Below are 15,406 nucleotides of genomic sequence, written 5' to 3' on the forward strand. Positions count from 1 at the left end.
CAGTATTACAACATAATAATGCCCCCAAACACACCACCAAGACCAGAGCTGAGGGTAAAGGTGATGGACTGGCCAAACATGTCTCCAGACCTAAACCCTATTGAGCATTTGTGGGGCATCCTCAAATGGAAGGTGGAGGAGCGAAAGGTCTCCAACATCCACCAGCTCAGTGAGGTCATCATGGAAGAGTGGAAGAGCACTCCAGTGGCAACTTGTGAAGCTCTGGTGAACTCCATGCCCAAGAGGGTTAAGGCAGTGCTGAAAAATAATGGTGGCCACACAAAATATTGCCCCTTTGGGCCCAATTTGGACATTTTCACTTAGGGGTGTACTCACTTTTGTTGCCAGCGGTTTAGACATTAATGGCTGTGTGTTGAGTTATTTTGAGGGGACAGCAAATTTACACAGTTCTACAAGCTGTACACTCACTACTTTACATCATAGCAAAGTGTCATTTCTTCAGTGTTGTCACATGAAAAGATAAGAATAAAATATTTACAAAAATGCGAGGGGTGTACTCACTTTTTTGAGTATATATATATATATATATATATATATATATATACATACACAAACTAACTTTTCAGGGATGTGTGCCTGGATTTGCTTTAAACTGCACTCGAGGTTCAAGTCCACTCACTGACAATCTGCATATGAACACTGCTAAATAAAATTAGGACAACAAAAAGGGACCGATTGACTTTTTTTAGATAAATTCTGAACTGTTTTATATTACCAACTATAGCTTTAAAAAGCTTTTAACATTGTAGAACCAAAAGGATGCAGGTTGGGACTAAACAAATAAAAAACGGCATTGTCAGACAAGAATAGCAAAAAAATAAATAAAAAAAAACAACACTTCTTTTTAATCCTACTTCCTAACATTATAGGTCAGACAATGACACCATTCAATTAGAAGACATCAGTTATTTTATAAAGTGAATATGGTCATAGAAATATGGTACTTTCCAGTCTTCAAGTATCTAAAGTATACAGAAGATGTTACAGTGTCAGAAAAGTCTAATGCATAGTAATCAGCTCTACCTTGGTGAGGAATCATCACCTCGCTTGTGTGGATAGAGATTTTTTTCTTTTTTTTTCTTTTTCTGTTTTTTTTTTTTGTTCAGCGCTCTGGCCGAAGAACAAAAATAAAAAATAAAAAGCTCCATCTATCAGTAAAGGTGAGCTAACCCTTTAAAGCTAGTGGTTCAGCATGGCATCAATGATTGCCTTTGCATTTCTCTTATGATAAAACTGCTGTCAAGATAGTTATACAGAGTACATTTGAACTGACCTGAAACATACCATGTGAAATGCAGAAGATGTGGGGGGCTGAGCCTACCTGTTCATGGAGTAAGATGTGTGTTGTGTAATCTCATCCACCAGACTGATCCTGTAGCTGCTACACAATGTTTAGATTTTATTGCCTCCATGCTCATGGATCCATGACAAGTTCTGTGCTTGGCATGGTTGGTGCTCACATTGCTCTTTAAATGGCAGAATTAATGGGCATGCTTACATCATCACCTCTGCCAGCCAGACCACAGTGATCCCCGTTTTTGTGCTCCGTGATCTATGAAGAGTTCTTTGTGCTCACACTAAAGTGATCTGTACTGGACTCCAAGTGAACCATGCACCAGACCACTTTTTTGCAAGCAGTCCTGGGTATGGTACGTTCAACCATGCCAGGGCATAGCAAACTACACAAACCAACTAGCCCAAGGGCTGAACCATGTCTGGGAATAGTTAAAACATCTAGTGTGAGTACCTTAGACTCTTTTCATGACAGAGTAATTACTTGATTCTATATCCATTTATTATTTGTAGAGTTCCTGGGGTTGATGGTCTACACGCTAAATTTTATAAAGTGTTACTCCTCCATTCTGGCACTGCACTTACCGAGATATAATGAAGCGGGTCAAACTGCTCTCCACTCTTTACGGGCATTAATTGTTGTACTCATTAAACCCGCCAAGGACCCTCGATATTGTGAGTTGTATTGGCCAATTTTCCAATTACCTACTGATATCAAAATTCTGGCACACAGTTTGCAGTGGTTTTTGTTGCAAGGCTTGGTTCCTTTATTTGAGACTTTAAAAGGAACTTCAAAACTACCCAGGAAAAGAAATCCTTTTAACTAAGGATGATAATATTATTTGACACAAAATGGACTAAAATGTGCAGTAGACCACAGTTTTCTAAATTACTATCCAACATTTTTACGACCACTCAGCTCTGAATCTTCACCCCATCCCTTTCCATAATACCCCTTTCCCTGCCTTATCTCACTAACTTTCCAATTTTAACTACCACTGCTGTATATGTTTCAGGATTTTATTCCCTCAGAGATGGTCTGCTAAAACATTGTATATTAGTACTGCATACCTGTACTTTTTTAGCTCACATTTGATAGTTATTGTACTGTGCAATTCCTCAATAAACTTACGGGGGGGGGGGGGGGGGGAAGAGATGTTCATAGGTAGCTATATGTCTAAATCAATAAAACTAGAGAAAATCTGGCATTTCTGGTCTATCCTGCATGTGCAGGTGACAGGGCTAAGGACAGGGAAGCACCTTGGCTCCAGTGACTCCTCCCTTCCCTCTAGCCTATATGAGCAGACCTCACAGTGTTTCTTTGTGATTTGATATGCACCGACTGCTAAGAGGATAATTCATTACATGCTGCAATGCAACACATTATGAATATGTTTCGTTGAAAACTATGTATCTAAGCCCAAGAAAATATTGCTGTAGCTATCCCTCGCTTCAAGCTATGTGTTCTAACATTTTAAGAAATACTTTTCACTTAAGAAATTATGAAATGTTGCAAATTAAGATTATACAGGATTTATAAAGCACAATTTTTTGCACGGCGCTTTAATGGAGGGTGGAAGTAAAGTTACAATGATTCCTCTTGTAGTGAATTGTAAAGGGCCCTGCTGAATAGAGCTTACAATCCAAAGATAATACAGTTGTTTATCCAGCCAGAAACTGGGGGCTTCACATGCACGTTCCTTTTCTCCAGCTGAAAAAAAGCCTGCTTGCAGAGCTCAGTAGCTCAAATAGAAAATAACACAAAAGGTTAACACCCTAATGCAACAGATTCATTTGAGATCTCAAGAAAAGCCGGTCTTCCTAAAAGAAGAAAATTGCTTGGCTGTTTAGCTAACCGGCAGTTCTCTTGGGATCAATGCATTTTTTTTATTTTTTTGTAAAGTATAAATATGGTAAAATTACACACACAATATATATACACACACACACACACACACACACACACACACACATATATATATATATATTAAAATCCATAAAACAGATTATCGTAAAACTGACCATCCAAAAAACATATTGCTCTTTAACGGCAGATTAAAAAAGTGAAGTCACTGATCAGATTTTGTTGTCCTGCAGGGGTGTCTGGATCACAAGACTGGCTTAATAGAATTGCAGCTTAATTCACATGCAAGACAATTGCATGTATGCATTTCAAAGATGAATTCAGCCAATTTAATATGCAGATGACAAAAAATGAACTGAATTATATTTGTAGCATTATGGCTAGGTTCACACTGCTGCGATGTGGGAACGCTGCGAATCCACTGTGGGTTCCCGCATCGCATTTCTCCCGGCGGCAGTTCACACTGCCCTATGCGAACTGCTGGGAGTGTCAGTTAAAAGTTAATGACACCTCCAAATCAGTTCGCATATCGTAGTGCGATCTGCAAACTCGGACAGGAATCGGATCGCATGGTGTGAACACCCATGCGATCCGATTCTGCTGCGGACCAAAAAAAGGGTCCTGTACGAATTTGGGCCAGATGTGATGCGAATTCAGCCATACTATCTGTATGGCTGAAATCGCATCGCACAGATCGCATGTGATTCGCACTGCAGTGCGGTGCGAAACACATCCGAATCTCGGACATCCCAGCAGTGTGAACCTAGCCTCAATGTACAGTATTTACTGTTTGTTATTTTAGGTATGACTGCAATGTCACAATGAGCATTGGTTTAAAATGGCGAATACTTGGCTTTGTAAAGTAGAGAATCATTTGATACAAAAAGGTAAACTGTATGTAAAGAACCATTCTAAATCACTGTGTCACCATGACTTCCAGGAATGTGAACAACTATTCAGAGCTTTAATTAATCATTTCTTGGCGCTAATTAAATTCCCAGATTGCTTTGATTTGAAATTTTCACTTGAGGCCATGCTGCTGATAAAATTAAATCTGCTTTCCAGTTTTACTGTTGACCACAACATGAGTCTAAAGAAATGAGCAAACACGGCAAAGTGTAAATGTCTGTCAGCACATTCTTGGGCAATTAAACATAATGCATACACATAGGGAGTATTAAATAAACACTGCGGCAGGTTTATTAGGATCTGGATGTCAGTACAAAAAATGAAGACACTGCAAAAAATCTCACCAGGCAGACTTTACACAGATTAATTGTGGATTAATGCAGTTCATAAACACAAACTGTGCACTTTGGGATGGCTTTCCAGGAAAAAATAAATGAAAAAACTCGGGAGGAAAAACAAAGAAAAAAAAAACAAAAAAAAAAAAAACTGGTGAAGTGTTAATTGGAATTGAGAAATAAGGAACAATGTTCAGCACTATGGAGAGCACTGGTACAATGTTAAAGAAAAAGCCACTACATTATTTTAAAGTGGTTGCAAATCTAAAAAAAAAAAAAAAAAAAAAAAAAAAAAAGAAGAAGTTTATTTTAAAGCATGATCAATAACATAGTGCTTTTGCAGTGTAATCTGTCCCTTTCTATGTTCTAAAATACCTGGTTAATCCAGCCTGTTCCTATGTCTCTCTATGTGTATCACCCCTCCCCTTTCCTCCTGCCTGTTAATACATAACACAATTACTTGTATCCTCTGTTTTAGCAAGATATTCAGTACAGTATGTCAGTTTTTCTTCTTAATTATGTTGATTTTTTTTTTTATTAGGAATTTTCAAACTGTAAAAATTAGGTAGAAAAAAAAAAAAAATAAAATAACACAAAAAGGTCTCCAATTCTAATATATCAAATCAAACAGGGCGCATAGGTACAAACGTAACCATAGGTAGAAATAATCTCAATCTAAAAGACATAGCTGTGAAGACATAATTCAGTAAAATGTAGAATATCAATTAATTGAGTACAGGAAAGTGACCATTGGAAAAAACTCAGTGTACACGGTAGACAGAAGACAGAAGTAAACACCTCTAAGGCATTTCAGGAAATGTTGGCAACATCATCGGATTAGGTAGGTAATGCAACCATCCATCACAGAAAACAAATAGTACCCATGGGAGGCTCCTGGAAACACCTGAAATCTCAGACCTTGACTGCAACTAAGGCAACAAACTCAGAGGAATATCGGAAATGAGACCATATCGTCCACATGAGATTGCATGGGATGATGATAACGCTGAATAATACAAACAAGTTTTTTTTTTCAAATTATAATGCCTAAATACCTTCTTGCACATGCTGGCTGGCATCAGAGGGGAATCTCAGCCCCTCCTGCTGCTTTTCTTAAATCGGGAAAGGAGAGCAGGAGGGGGGGGGGGGGGTCACATGAAGGTATTTAAGTTTACAATTGGAAAAAAAAAAAAAAAAAACCTCACTGCACAATATTCTTACTAAAACAGAGAGGATATAAGTAACTTATGTGACTTTACAACCACTTAAACCTCTGCCAACATTTACTGGGTGCCACATTCACCACATTATATCTAGCCCATGTAACCTGATTCACTGACACTTTTAAAAATAGTCACCATAGAAAGAACTTTCAGAAATAGGAGATCTAATTTTGATTAACCTTGAAATTTAGCAGTTCTGAAACAATTTTTCCTAATATTGGAACATGTTTTTTGCCTTCATTGATGATATATAAGGTTTCCTGTGAATGGCTGAGCAGCACTCAGCTCGAATAGATATTGTTCCGAGAACGGGAGAGGAGGTCCCCACCCTGCTGCCAGAACACAGCCCTGTATACTGTATGTTGCTGATGCTACAGTTTAGACAGCCCTCCCAGTGGACTCGTGTTAGTGAAGCAAATAGTTCATTGGGACCAGTTTGGTCCAAACAAACTGTTTAAAGACCAACTTTTGTTTTCTTGTGACTTTTAATGAGAAGAATGGGAAGAGTAGGAACAATGGGAATCGCAAAGAAAAAAAAAAATCATATTCACCTAGATGGCTGCAGCTGCCCCTCGTCGCTTCAAAGGCTGCGAATTGAGTGGTACAACATCACTGATTGCTCAGCTCTTGGTCCTCAGCCAGCAGAGAGCTGGTGAAGGTCAGTCATTGGCTCTCTGCTCTGCAACTCCAGCACTCACTAGAGAGCTGGGTTGTGTAGGGTGTGGAAGGGGTTGACTCAGGCCGCGTACACACGCGGGGACTGTTCGCCCAACTTTGTCCGTCAAACAGTTTCGGCAAACAGTCCACTCAAAATTAGCATGGACGGACATGGCCACACACGACGGACGAACAGTTTGCTGAAACCGCGCGCGATGACGTGAACGGCACGTATGACGGGACGAAAAATACGACGTCCTATACACTGCATTATAACTTTCGGCGTGAAAATCCTTTCTGAGCATGCGCGGAACTTTGTTTGACGAACAAGCCTACACACGAGCGGACTGTTCGCTGAAACAAGGTTTCAGCGGACAGTTTTTCGGAAATTCCGAAAAACCTTGTCCGTCAAACTGTCCGCTGAAACTGTCCGCTGAAAGCCCACACACGAGCGGACTGTCCGCCCAAACACTGTTCAGCGGACAAAGTTGGGCGAACAGTCCGCCCGTGTGTACGCGGCCTCAGGCTCTAAGCATCTCACTGAGAGGCTGAGACCACTGTCAGTTCAGTCTTCTGGATGGATCCCAACCATATAGTCGGGATTTTTTCGGAGCCTAGACCGGCTATGTGACGTCAGCTGACAGCGGGTATTAGCCAGCTTTCAGATGAAAACAGGTAACAGGAGTCCAGAACTGACTACACTCCTGTGACCCACAGAGGAGTATAACCAAAAAAGCTTTGGTCAAACCTCTCCTTTAAATGCTCATTTATGTTTAGGGAACCAGAAAAAAGCAGCTCTCAATTCTTGATGCTATGTAACTGCAGGCCCCTCCGCACTGCAAGACCAGCCTCCTCTCCCACATGCTCTGGTGGTCAGATGCCCCTGACATCTTTCAGACCGATGCAAGGCCAATAGCCTGCACCTCAACAAGCAATTAATCTTTGAGTATCATGTTTGAATCGAATTGTTAAAATAAAACTCAGACCATAATGATTTCTGATTAGGCTGAACCCTCCTGGCAAATATTTTTGCCAACGCATGCAGATAATTCAAGCTTACCTTTCCAGCATAATGGTGAACAATAAAGCCCTGGTTCCAACTATTAAAATGATCATGGGTGCCCACAGCCATCTGGAGTTTTTGCAAAAGCGTCTGATCAGCCCCTTCTCCCACAGCATGCATGGTGGCACATACATCATCCAAAATACTCATTATGCCTGGTGGGTTCTGGAAAGTAAAAAAAGTGATACAAGATCAACAAAACATAGTTATACTGACAGTCAACTATTATACAGAACCACCAATACTTCATAATTGAAGATATATAGTACATATCTGCCCTTCTTATGTGCAAAAGAGGCAACATCTCTGTACAGATGAGTGTCCCATCAATGACCTAAACAGAACCATTTCCATAAATCTTAATGTGCCACCCACCACTGTAGCAAATCCATTTCTTGGGGGGGCTATGGCAGATCTAGACATAAGGACAGCACTAGATAAGTAGATGGCATATTAGTCTACATTATGTTCTGCTGTATTTCAGGTATCAATGGCTAGGTTGACTTGAGTGACAAACTGAAAAAGCTGATGGAACTAGCTTTAAATTGTGTTTCACTATATATTGTTAAAGGTTAGTCTCCAATGCCATAGCCATGGTTTTCATACACCGCACTGATAGCCAACAAGTATGAAACCCCTAAATGCAGTATGGAATAAATGGCTTTCTAACAAACAGTTTCTGGATATACAGTTAGTCACAGGAAATACAAGTATGATTTGAATAGCTTTGCATAATCTAAGGAACATTCTTAGTTTCAATTATGCAATAGAATGAGACTGTCAATACTTTGCTCTAGAAAGACTCTACAGTACTTTATGGTGTTAAATATTAGTAAGCAAAAAATAAAGACCACCAATTCATGGAATATGTAAAAAATGAAATTAATTGTTTAGGACAAAATGGAATGTATTTTACGATTATATATTTTTAAACAGGTCTATATTACCTTCATTATTTAAAATAAACATTTAATACATGACATAATAATAATATGGGTTATCTAAACAGACCGCACAACAAGTCTCCTAGATCCATGTCCACCTAGTGATAATATTAGTGGATATCTAATTGAGACACTGGTGAAACGACATTTGATAAGCGATACCCGATCTTTAGTTATGACCACTCTGACTGATTCATGTGTGTGCATGAATTTAATACGTAAATATATATAAAAAATCACTATACATTACTTTAAAAACGAGTGACATAAAACGTGGAAGAGCGATTACATAAAACGCAGATTAAGAGAACATAACTAGACCTCACTTTGAGAAATGATGAATAGGTATATCATACTTCCAACACTTACCACTTTATTCTCAATAAGGTCACACACAATCTTATTGTTGAAGTATTCTATTGGGGTCCATCGAATGCCTTCCTGAACATATTCTTCCTGAAATTCAAAGTACAGAAAAATGTAAAAATGTGTACAATATATTGCTGCAATGCAAATAGCCAAAAAATGTAGATCTTATTCTGGCCAACCTGTGGCAGCCATAAGTCCCACAACATAAGGCCCAATGAACACTGGAAGCTAAAAACTGATAAAAAAATAAAAAATAAACTGGATAAGAAAGCGAATAATATTTAGCATTTTTGCAAGCTTTAGGAGCATTTAGGAGCATTAGCATTAAGGAGTGGAGCCGCCGGCAAACCTAACAACCAGTGAATAGTAGCTGTTACGGATGGACCCTTTCAGGTCTGGTATGGATTTTTAAAGGGGAACCCAATGGCAATTTTTTTTTTTACTTGGCATGAGGAGCTCCCTTCAAGGCACCTTGTCCCCATATGTGTCCCCGGTGGCTATGAGGGTGCGAGGACTTCTCAAAATCTGAAATCCCCATTTAACAAGGGGCCCACAGATCCTGTACCCCCCCCTCCTAACTGAATGATTCCCCCGACTCATTCACAAAAAAGTGTGCAAAAGTGAGTAAAAAACACAACATTTTGACAAGTCCTTTGGTAAAAAAATAAATAAAAATTGTCCCTTGGTGTACGCTGTGTCATTGTCATCGCCCAGTGCATGTTTTTATTGTTCAGGTTGACGGCCACAGTTTAAAAATAAATAAATAAATCTTCAAAAAAAAGACTTGTTAAAAACTGTTGTGTTTTTACTCACTTGTGCACACTTTTATTGTGAATGAGTAGGTCATATGCACTTATACAGATGGGGGCAGAATCTGGGGGCCTGGTATAGTTCAGGAGGCGTGTGCTTGCCACCCCCCCCCCCTTTTCTGGCCTGCCAGGCTGCATCCTTGGATAAGGTTCTGGGTGGGTACAAGTCTTTGATAAAGCGCTGAAGCGTGAAACATGTAGTCACGGCTTCCCCTGAGCTTACGATGTTCCACTGCTGATTACTGAGGAGTTCCTGTTTCTGGCTTCCCTTTCTTTCCGTGGTAACGCTTACGTCACGTAGTGCGTCCAGCTCCTAGTCTGCCTGCTCGGCTCTTTTGGCTTCCTTCCCCCTTGTGGTTGTCTCTGTCTAGTCTTCGCACAGCTCAGCTCAGCTACACAGCATCCTCATAGGAGCGGCATCCCACATTCCACGGTAGGGCTTGCTGTGCCCATCTGAGGATCTTCCTTACCGTGTCTGCACGTGTGTTTGTAGGCTGGCAGCTACAAGATGTGAGATACCATCTTCCCCCCTGTAATACTGGGATTTTCTTACCATCTATTTAGAGTTGTGACAGCCCTCTCCAAGGTCCAGCCTGAAGCCGATTGGTTGAGGTTAAACCCCTCTCATCTGGACTTAGCAGTGGTATAGTTTATTATTTATGCCAGTATTTTATTTAGCTATATGCTTTTATGACTGCTTTGCAACCATCTACAAGTATTTATACTAATATTGACTGTTGCTGCAGCTTTTTAGATTTGACTGTTAAGTAACATAATGAATTTTCATGCGATTTCCATCGTTGCTGCATTTTATTTTCTGTATCCCGATATCCATTTTTCCAGTGGTTGGTAGCCGCACTGGAACTTAGTTTACGTTATATTTTTCAGGTTGTACATGCCAATGCACATGACTAATAGTTTGTAGCGCTAATAGGAACTGTATATATGTTTGCTATGTATCCATGAACACATAGGATAACCTACAGGGGAATTTAGAGGCACTAAAAAAGAAAAAATGCCTGATGCCCCTCAAAATGGCGTCAAAAATGCCCAGTGTGCATGAGGCCTAACAGTGAAATTATACTATAATATAGAGGATATTTTTTTGTAACCATTTATAGAGGTGATAAAATATTCAAAGGAGATTCCTTGCTGCTATCAACAGGTTTCTCAAAATGTAACAAAGTATGATGTATTATTTTAAACTATGGTATAGTTTTCTTGCCTTTGGCAATAAACAGTAAATCGCGAGACAAACTGTTTTTTTATAAGCCTTTGGCTTCAAATGTATTTATATTCTTTTATATTTGTAATGCTTGTAAAAATAGGTTTCCAGCACTAACACAAAGAGCAATTACGATATAAAATGCAAGGCAGCCTAAAACAATCACAAGTGAGTTTACTGTATTATGACCAGTGAAAGATATTTTGCACTTTTTTAGTTGTAATGTTGATCGTAATATGTTGGATGCACAGGAGCCCAGCTGGACCACTAATGCAGAGATGGGGCACTGGGAAAAGCCATAGAAAACCATTTGCCTTCCTAGCTTAAGCATTGCATATGCCAAGCTCCCGTAAACCTCAGAAAGCCTATGCTTTTAACACTAGCTCTCATCACGGATATTGCGCTAACCTTCTATAACGCTACAGGGTTAGGTCAGTTGATTTACCTGTTCTGCTTTTAGTGTCAATTCTATAAATATTTGTTGCAATTTTTCATTCACAAAATTGATGCAGAACTGCTCAAAACCATTTTTCTGAAAAACAAAAAAACAAAACAAATACATGTGTTATTCAGATAACTTCTTTATACCATTGGAGCTACAATCCTAAAGTGCAACTTACCTGAAAAATCTCAAAGCCGTAAATATCAAGAACACCAATATTGTATTCTTCATGATCCTTCTCCATGGCTTTGTTGATGGACTAAAAAATAAACATGCAAACAAGTAAAAAAACAAAACAAAACTAAAACCCAAGCATTATTGCCTACTTTTTTAATATAAATGAGATATATATATATATATATATATATATATATATACACACAAATACATAAGTGCAGGGTGACGTGCAACATGGGTATAGCATAAAGGTGCAAGCAATCAGGCCATCCCATAGGCCATATATAAAATAATCAAAAGGGGATTGCTGCACTTAAATGTATTAAGAAAAAGAAAATCATACTAACAAGTAGTAGCTGTAGTGTTCTACAGGTCATGTGAATGGGCTTTACTTTACCAGCACAGTATAACGCACATTTGTAAAGCACTCCAATTATTTTTTTTATTTTTTTATACAGTAGCTTAAAATGTACCTCTTAGTTTAATTAAAACAAAACTAGAGCTTTTCCCACTTGGGGATGTAAACTGGAAATGGGCAGAATGACACTCATGATTGGCTGTGCTGAACTGAGGTAGAAGCTAGGGACGGCACTCTTAAGAAAGGTAAAGGGGGTTGGGGTTTGTGGGATTATTGGGGGGGAAAAAAAAGAGCCCCTAAAGTAGAGGTCTACTTTAAAACAAGTGGATTTATCCTTCAATGCTACAAGAGGCCACTGAAATACATGGACAGGAAGCATGCTTACAATCTATTATGTATGACAATCAGTCAGGCAGACGTACAGATCATATATCATCTTATGTATGAGGCTGCATAGACACTCAAGGCAGATGCAATTTATAAGCAAAGAAAACTTTGGCAAATCAACAGAAGTCACTAAAACACTTTTAATCCCAGCACCAGTTGGCAGAAACCAAGTTAAAGTGGGCACTGGCATGCAAGTGAACTATATTTACTTCTATACTAACTACATTTACTTCTTGCAGTCAATTATAAAACAGTTGTACACTATAGGTTATCAGGACTACTATATTTTACAGGACCAAACAAAAAAAAAAAAAAGAAAAAAAAAGAAAGAAAATCTATAAGCAATGTCATTGTTACATCTCCTGAGTCAGGACTTACATCTACCAAGTAATCGAAGACTCGTGAATGAAGTGCTTTGGCGAGAGCATCTCTAGTATAGCAGGCCTGCTCCACATTCAAAGTCACATTGATTGACTCAGACTTGCCACCCCACTTGCTATCCATCTGTCTGCTCGTCAACTTCTCTTTTAAGCGACTTTCATTTATCCCCAGGAGGAATGTAGGGAATGCTAGAACTGTAAACAAAAAAGACCTTTACAATCCAGGGCAAATATTCGCGTCATTTCTGTATAACCATTCATGTGCCGTTCAGACAATATACAAAGGAGAAAAAATACACACACACACACACACACACACACACACACACGTCCTGTAACAAGTACATAGGACTTGTCAATGGTTGAGAAACTAAAAAAATATTGCTGAAGTCATTTTCCCTCGCCTGCCACTTTTATATAACTTCAGGTTTCGCATACTGGTGCACTTTAGTCCACATTTTACTTGAACTATGTTCCATTCACAATAGAATGAGGGGAGAACTACCTAGGATTATAATGAAGGGGCTCAGACTTCAAAATGTTTTTATTTTATTTTATTTTTTAGGTGCCTCCAACTGTGTTTCTTACAAGTTTGTAACAGCTGTGGAGCTCAAGAAAGAGGGATTTCTAACATTTGACTGGAGGTCACACATCTGAAATACAGATTTTTTTATTATAATACATTACACAGCTCCTAAGATTTCTATACAAGCAGGAGGACATGTTTCCTCTGTATGATACTTTTTTTCCCCCCTTTTAAATGAGCTTCAAACACACTTCCTTTTAACAAGACTGTAGAGGCCATAATCATTTTAGGATTCTGGAAACAATTTAAGAGCAAAAAAAGTACTTTACTTCCCCCTGGCCCTTTCTTCTCAATTAATAGCAGACTATAGCATCATTGTCTTTATAGATCTGCAGGCCACATTACTGCTAATGTTGCAACACAACAATGGAGTACAATGAAGACAACTGGCAAAGAAAATTGTGTGGCAAACGTTTGATTGCCACATTTTCACCAAAAGCCGAAAATTTGAATCTCATTGCTGAATTTACCAACTGTTTTTCAAATACTTAATTTCATTTTGGATAAATAGTTTGAGGAAGTATTTGCATTAACAAAGCTGACCTTATTTACAAAAAGTCTACTGTGCAATACTGTATACAAAGCCCTTTTTATCAATCTGACCCTTGGAAGCAGATTTGAGATTTGATGCCACGTTACTGCACTTAGAACTATTAAATGGGCCAATTACCCTTATAAAAGTATGATGGGGCAGGCATGACATCTACATGCCTTTTTCAATAGTAAATGGACAATTAGCTCTCTACTTGCCTTGCTTTCATTATATAGGTGAGATATCAGCTTTTAAAAGACTATATTTGGTTTCAATTCATTAATAATGGGTAGAGGATAATGGAAAGCTAGAAAGCTGACCACTAGTGAGTCATCCAAGCAGATACAATTCACATACACTTCCTGTAAATCAGTCCATTATGAACATGATATCCCCGATCCCTAATCTCGATGACTAAAGCAGGCTCTCAACCTTTTAACCCTAGAGGAACCCCAAAAATAATTTTCAAGTCTCGACGAACCCTTACTAAAACCATTCATCAGGGATCAATAGAACAATGCCCCTTATACTGGTGGCCAATAGGAAGAATGTTCCCCTTTAAAATGGTGCTCAGAATGCCACCCTTAAAAGACAGCTAAAAATATATTTTGTGTCATGCTATTGGCTTTGCTAAGTGATGCTGAACCTTGAACTCTGTAGTCACCATCAAAAAGGTGGTTCATCAGCCACAGCTCATGGAACCCCTAGCAACCTCTGGCGGAAACCCAGGGTTCCACAGAACCCTAGTTGAGAATGGCTGGACTGAAGGCTAAAAAAGGTCCAATAAAACAAGAAATTCAAGCAGAATGAAATGTTTCTTCTCTACCCTATTTTTTTATTTGAGAATATTATATAATTTTTTTTTTTACAATAGTTATGCTAAATTTCTTTCATAATACTTTGTTAACCGATGCAGTTCCAGACATGTGGGCAGATCCCGACCATATAGCCGTGATCCTTCCCGAGCCTCAGCCGTCTCTGTGACATCAGCTGACAGTGGGCTTCAGCCCGGTGTCTGCTGAAAACAGGTCACGGGAGTGCAGAGCAGACCACAGAAGTGCAGCCAAATGAGTTTCGGCTGTACTTCTCCTTTACTGGAAAAAATGTTTAGGCCTTCTAACCACAATAAAGAACAACCTCTTAACTCAAATATGAAAAGATATAAATGCCTGCAAAAATTTTGATCCAGTGCCCTACCAACATATCTTCATTAAAGTATACCTATAAAACTGTATGCTGCAATGGATGGTAGGTACAGATTTAAAATGGCCAAGATACATATACATTTTATATATTTACATATATTTACACATTATATTATATATATATATATATATATATATATATATATATATATATATATATATATATATACACATACACACATATACACACACACCACAGACACACACGTTTTAGAAGCACCTAAATGGTTACTGGAACCCAGGACTTTGCATTCACTATATCTGGTCTCTCACAGTACACAGAATACGGAAATGCTATTATTGTTTAAATATAAACTGCTAAATACCTTTTCTCATCAACAGTATATAGCAGTGTCTGGTTAAAGCTTGTGGGAGGAGTTTTCATTCTGCTTTGGCTGTCCTATGAGGCTGCATGACCCCTGACTTTGTCTGAACAGTGCCGATTGGCCCTGTATTGATGATATACACCAAGGACATGCAATTAGCGGATCTTCAGCTGTTGCAGAACTACAAGTTCCATGAGGCATAGCACGATTCTGACAGCCACAAGCATGACAACCAGAGGCAGAGGCATGATGGGACTTGTAGTTCTGCAACATCTGGAGGTCTGCTAATTGCATATCCCTA

General features: G+C 38.8%; 1 protein-coding gene across 2 annotated transcripts in view; it reads right to left on the reverse strand.

Moving 5' to 3' along the window:
- MYO1E (myosin IE) overlaps positions 1–15,406 on the reverse strand; it is a 235,689-nt gene that overhangs the window by 81,982 nt on the left and 138,301 nt on the right. For both annotated transcript variants that reach the window (XM_077472372.1, XM_077472371.1), the window contains exons 10-14: positions 12,455–12,651; positions 11,333–11,413; positions 11,158–11,244; positions 8,679–8,765; positions 7,363–7,530 (exon numbers count right to left, since the gene is read on the reverse strand). In XM_077472372.1, the coding sequence (XP_077328498.1) occupies positions 7,363–7,530; positions 8,679–8,765; positions 11,158–11,244; positions 11,333–11,413; positions 12,455–12,651 (620 nt within the window). The remainder of the gene's footprint in view (positions 1–7,362; positions 7,531–8,678; positions 8,766–11,157; positions 11,245–11,332; positions 11,414–12,454; positions 12,652–15,406) is intronic.

This window comes from Lithobates pipiens, unplaced genomic scaffold (assembly GCF_037356315.1).
Source record: "Lithobates pipiens isolate NorthernLeopardFrog02 unplaced genomic scaffold, aLitPip1_a1.2 Scaffold_8, whole genome shotgun sequence".
Taxonomy (NCBI): domain Eukaryota; kingdom Metazoa; phylum Chordata; class Amphibia; order Anura; family Ranidae; genus Lithobates; species Lithobates pipiens.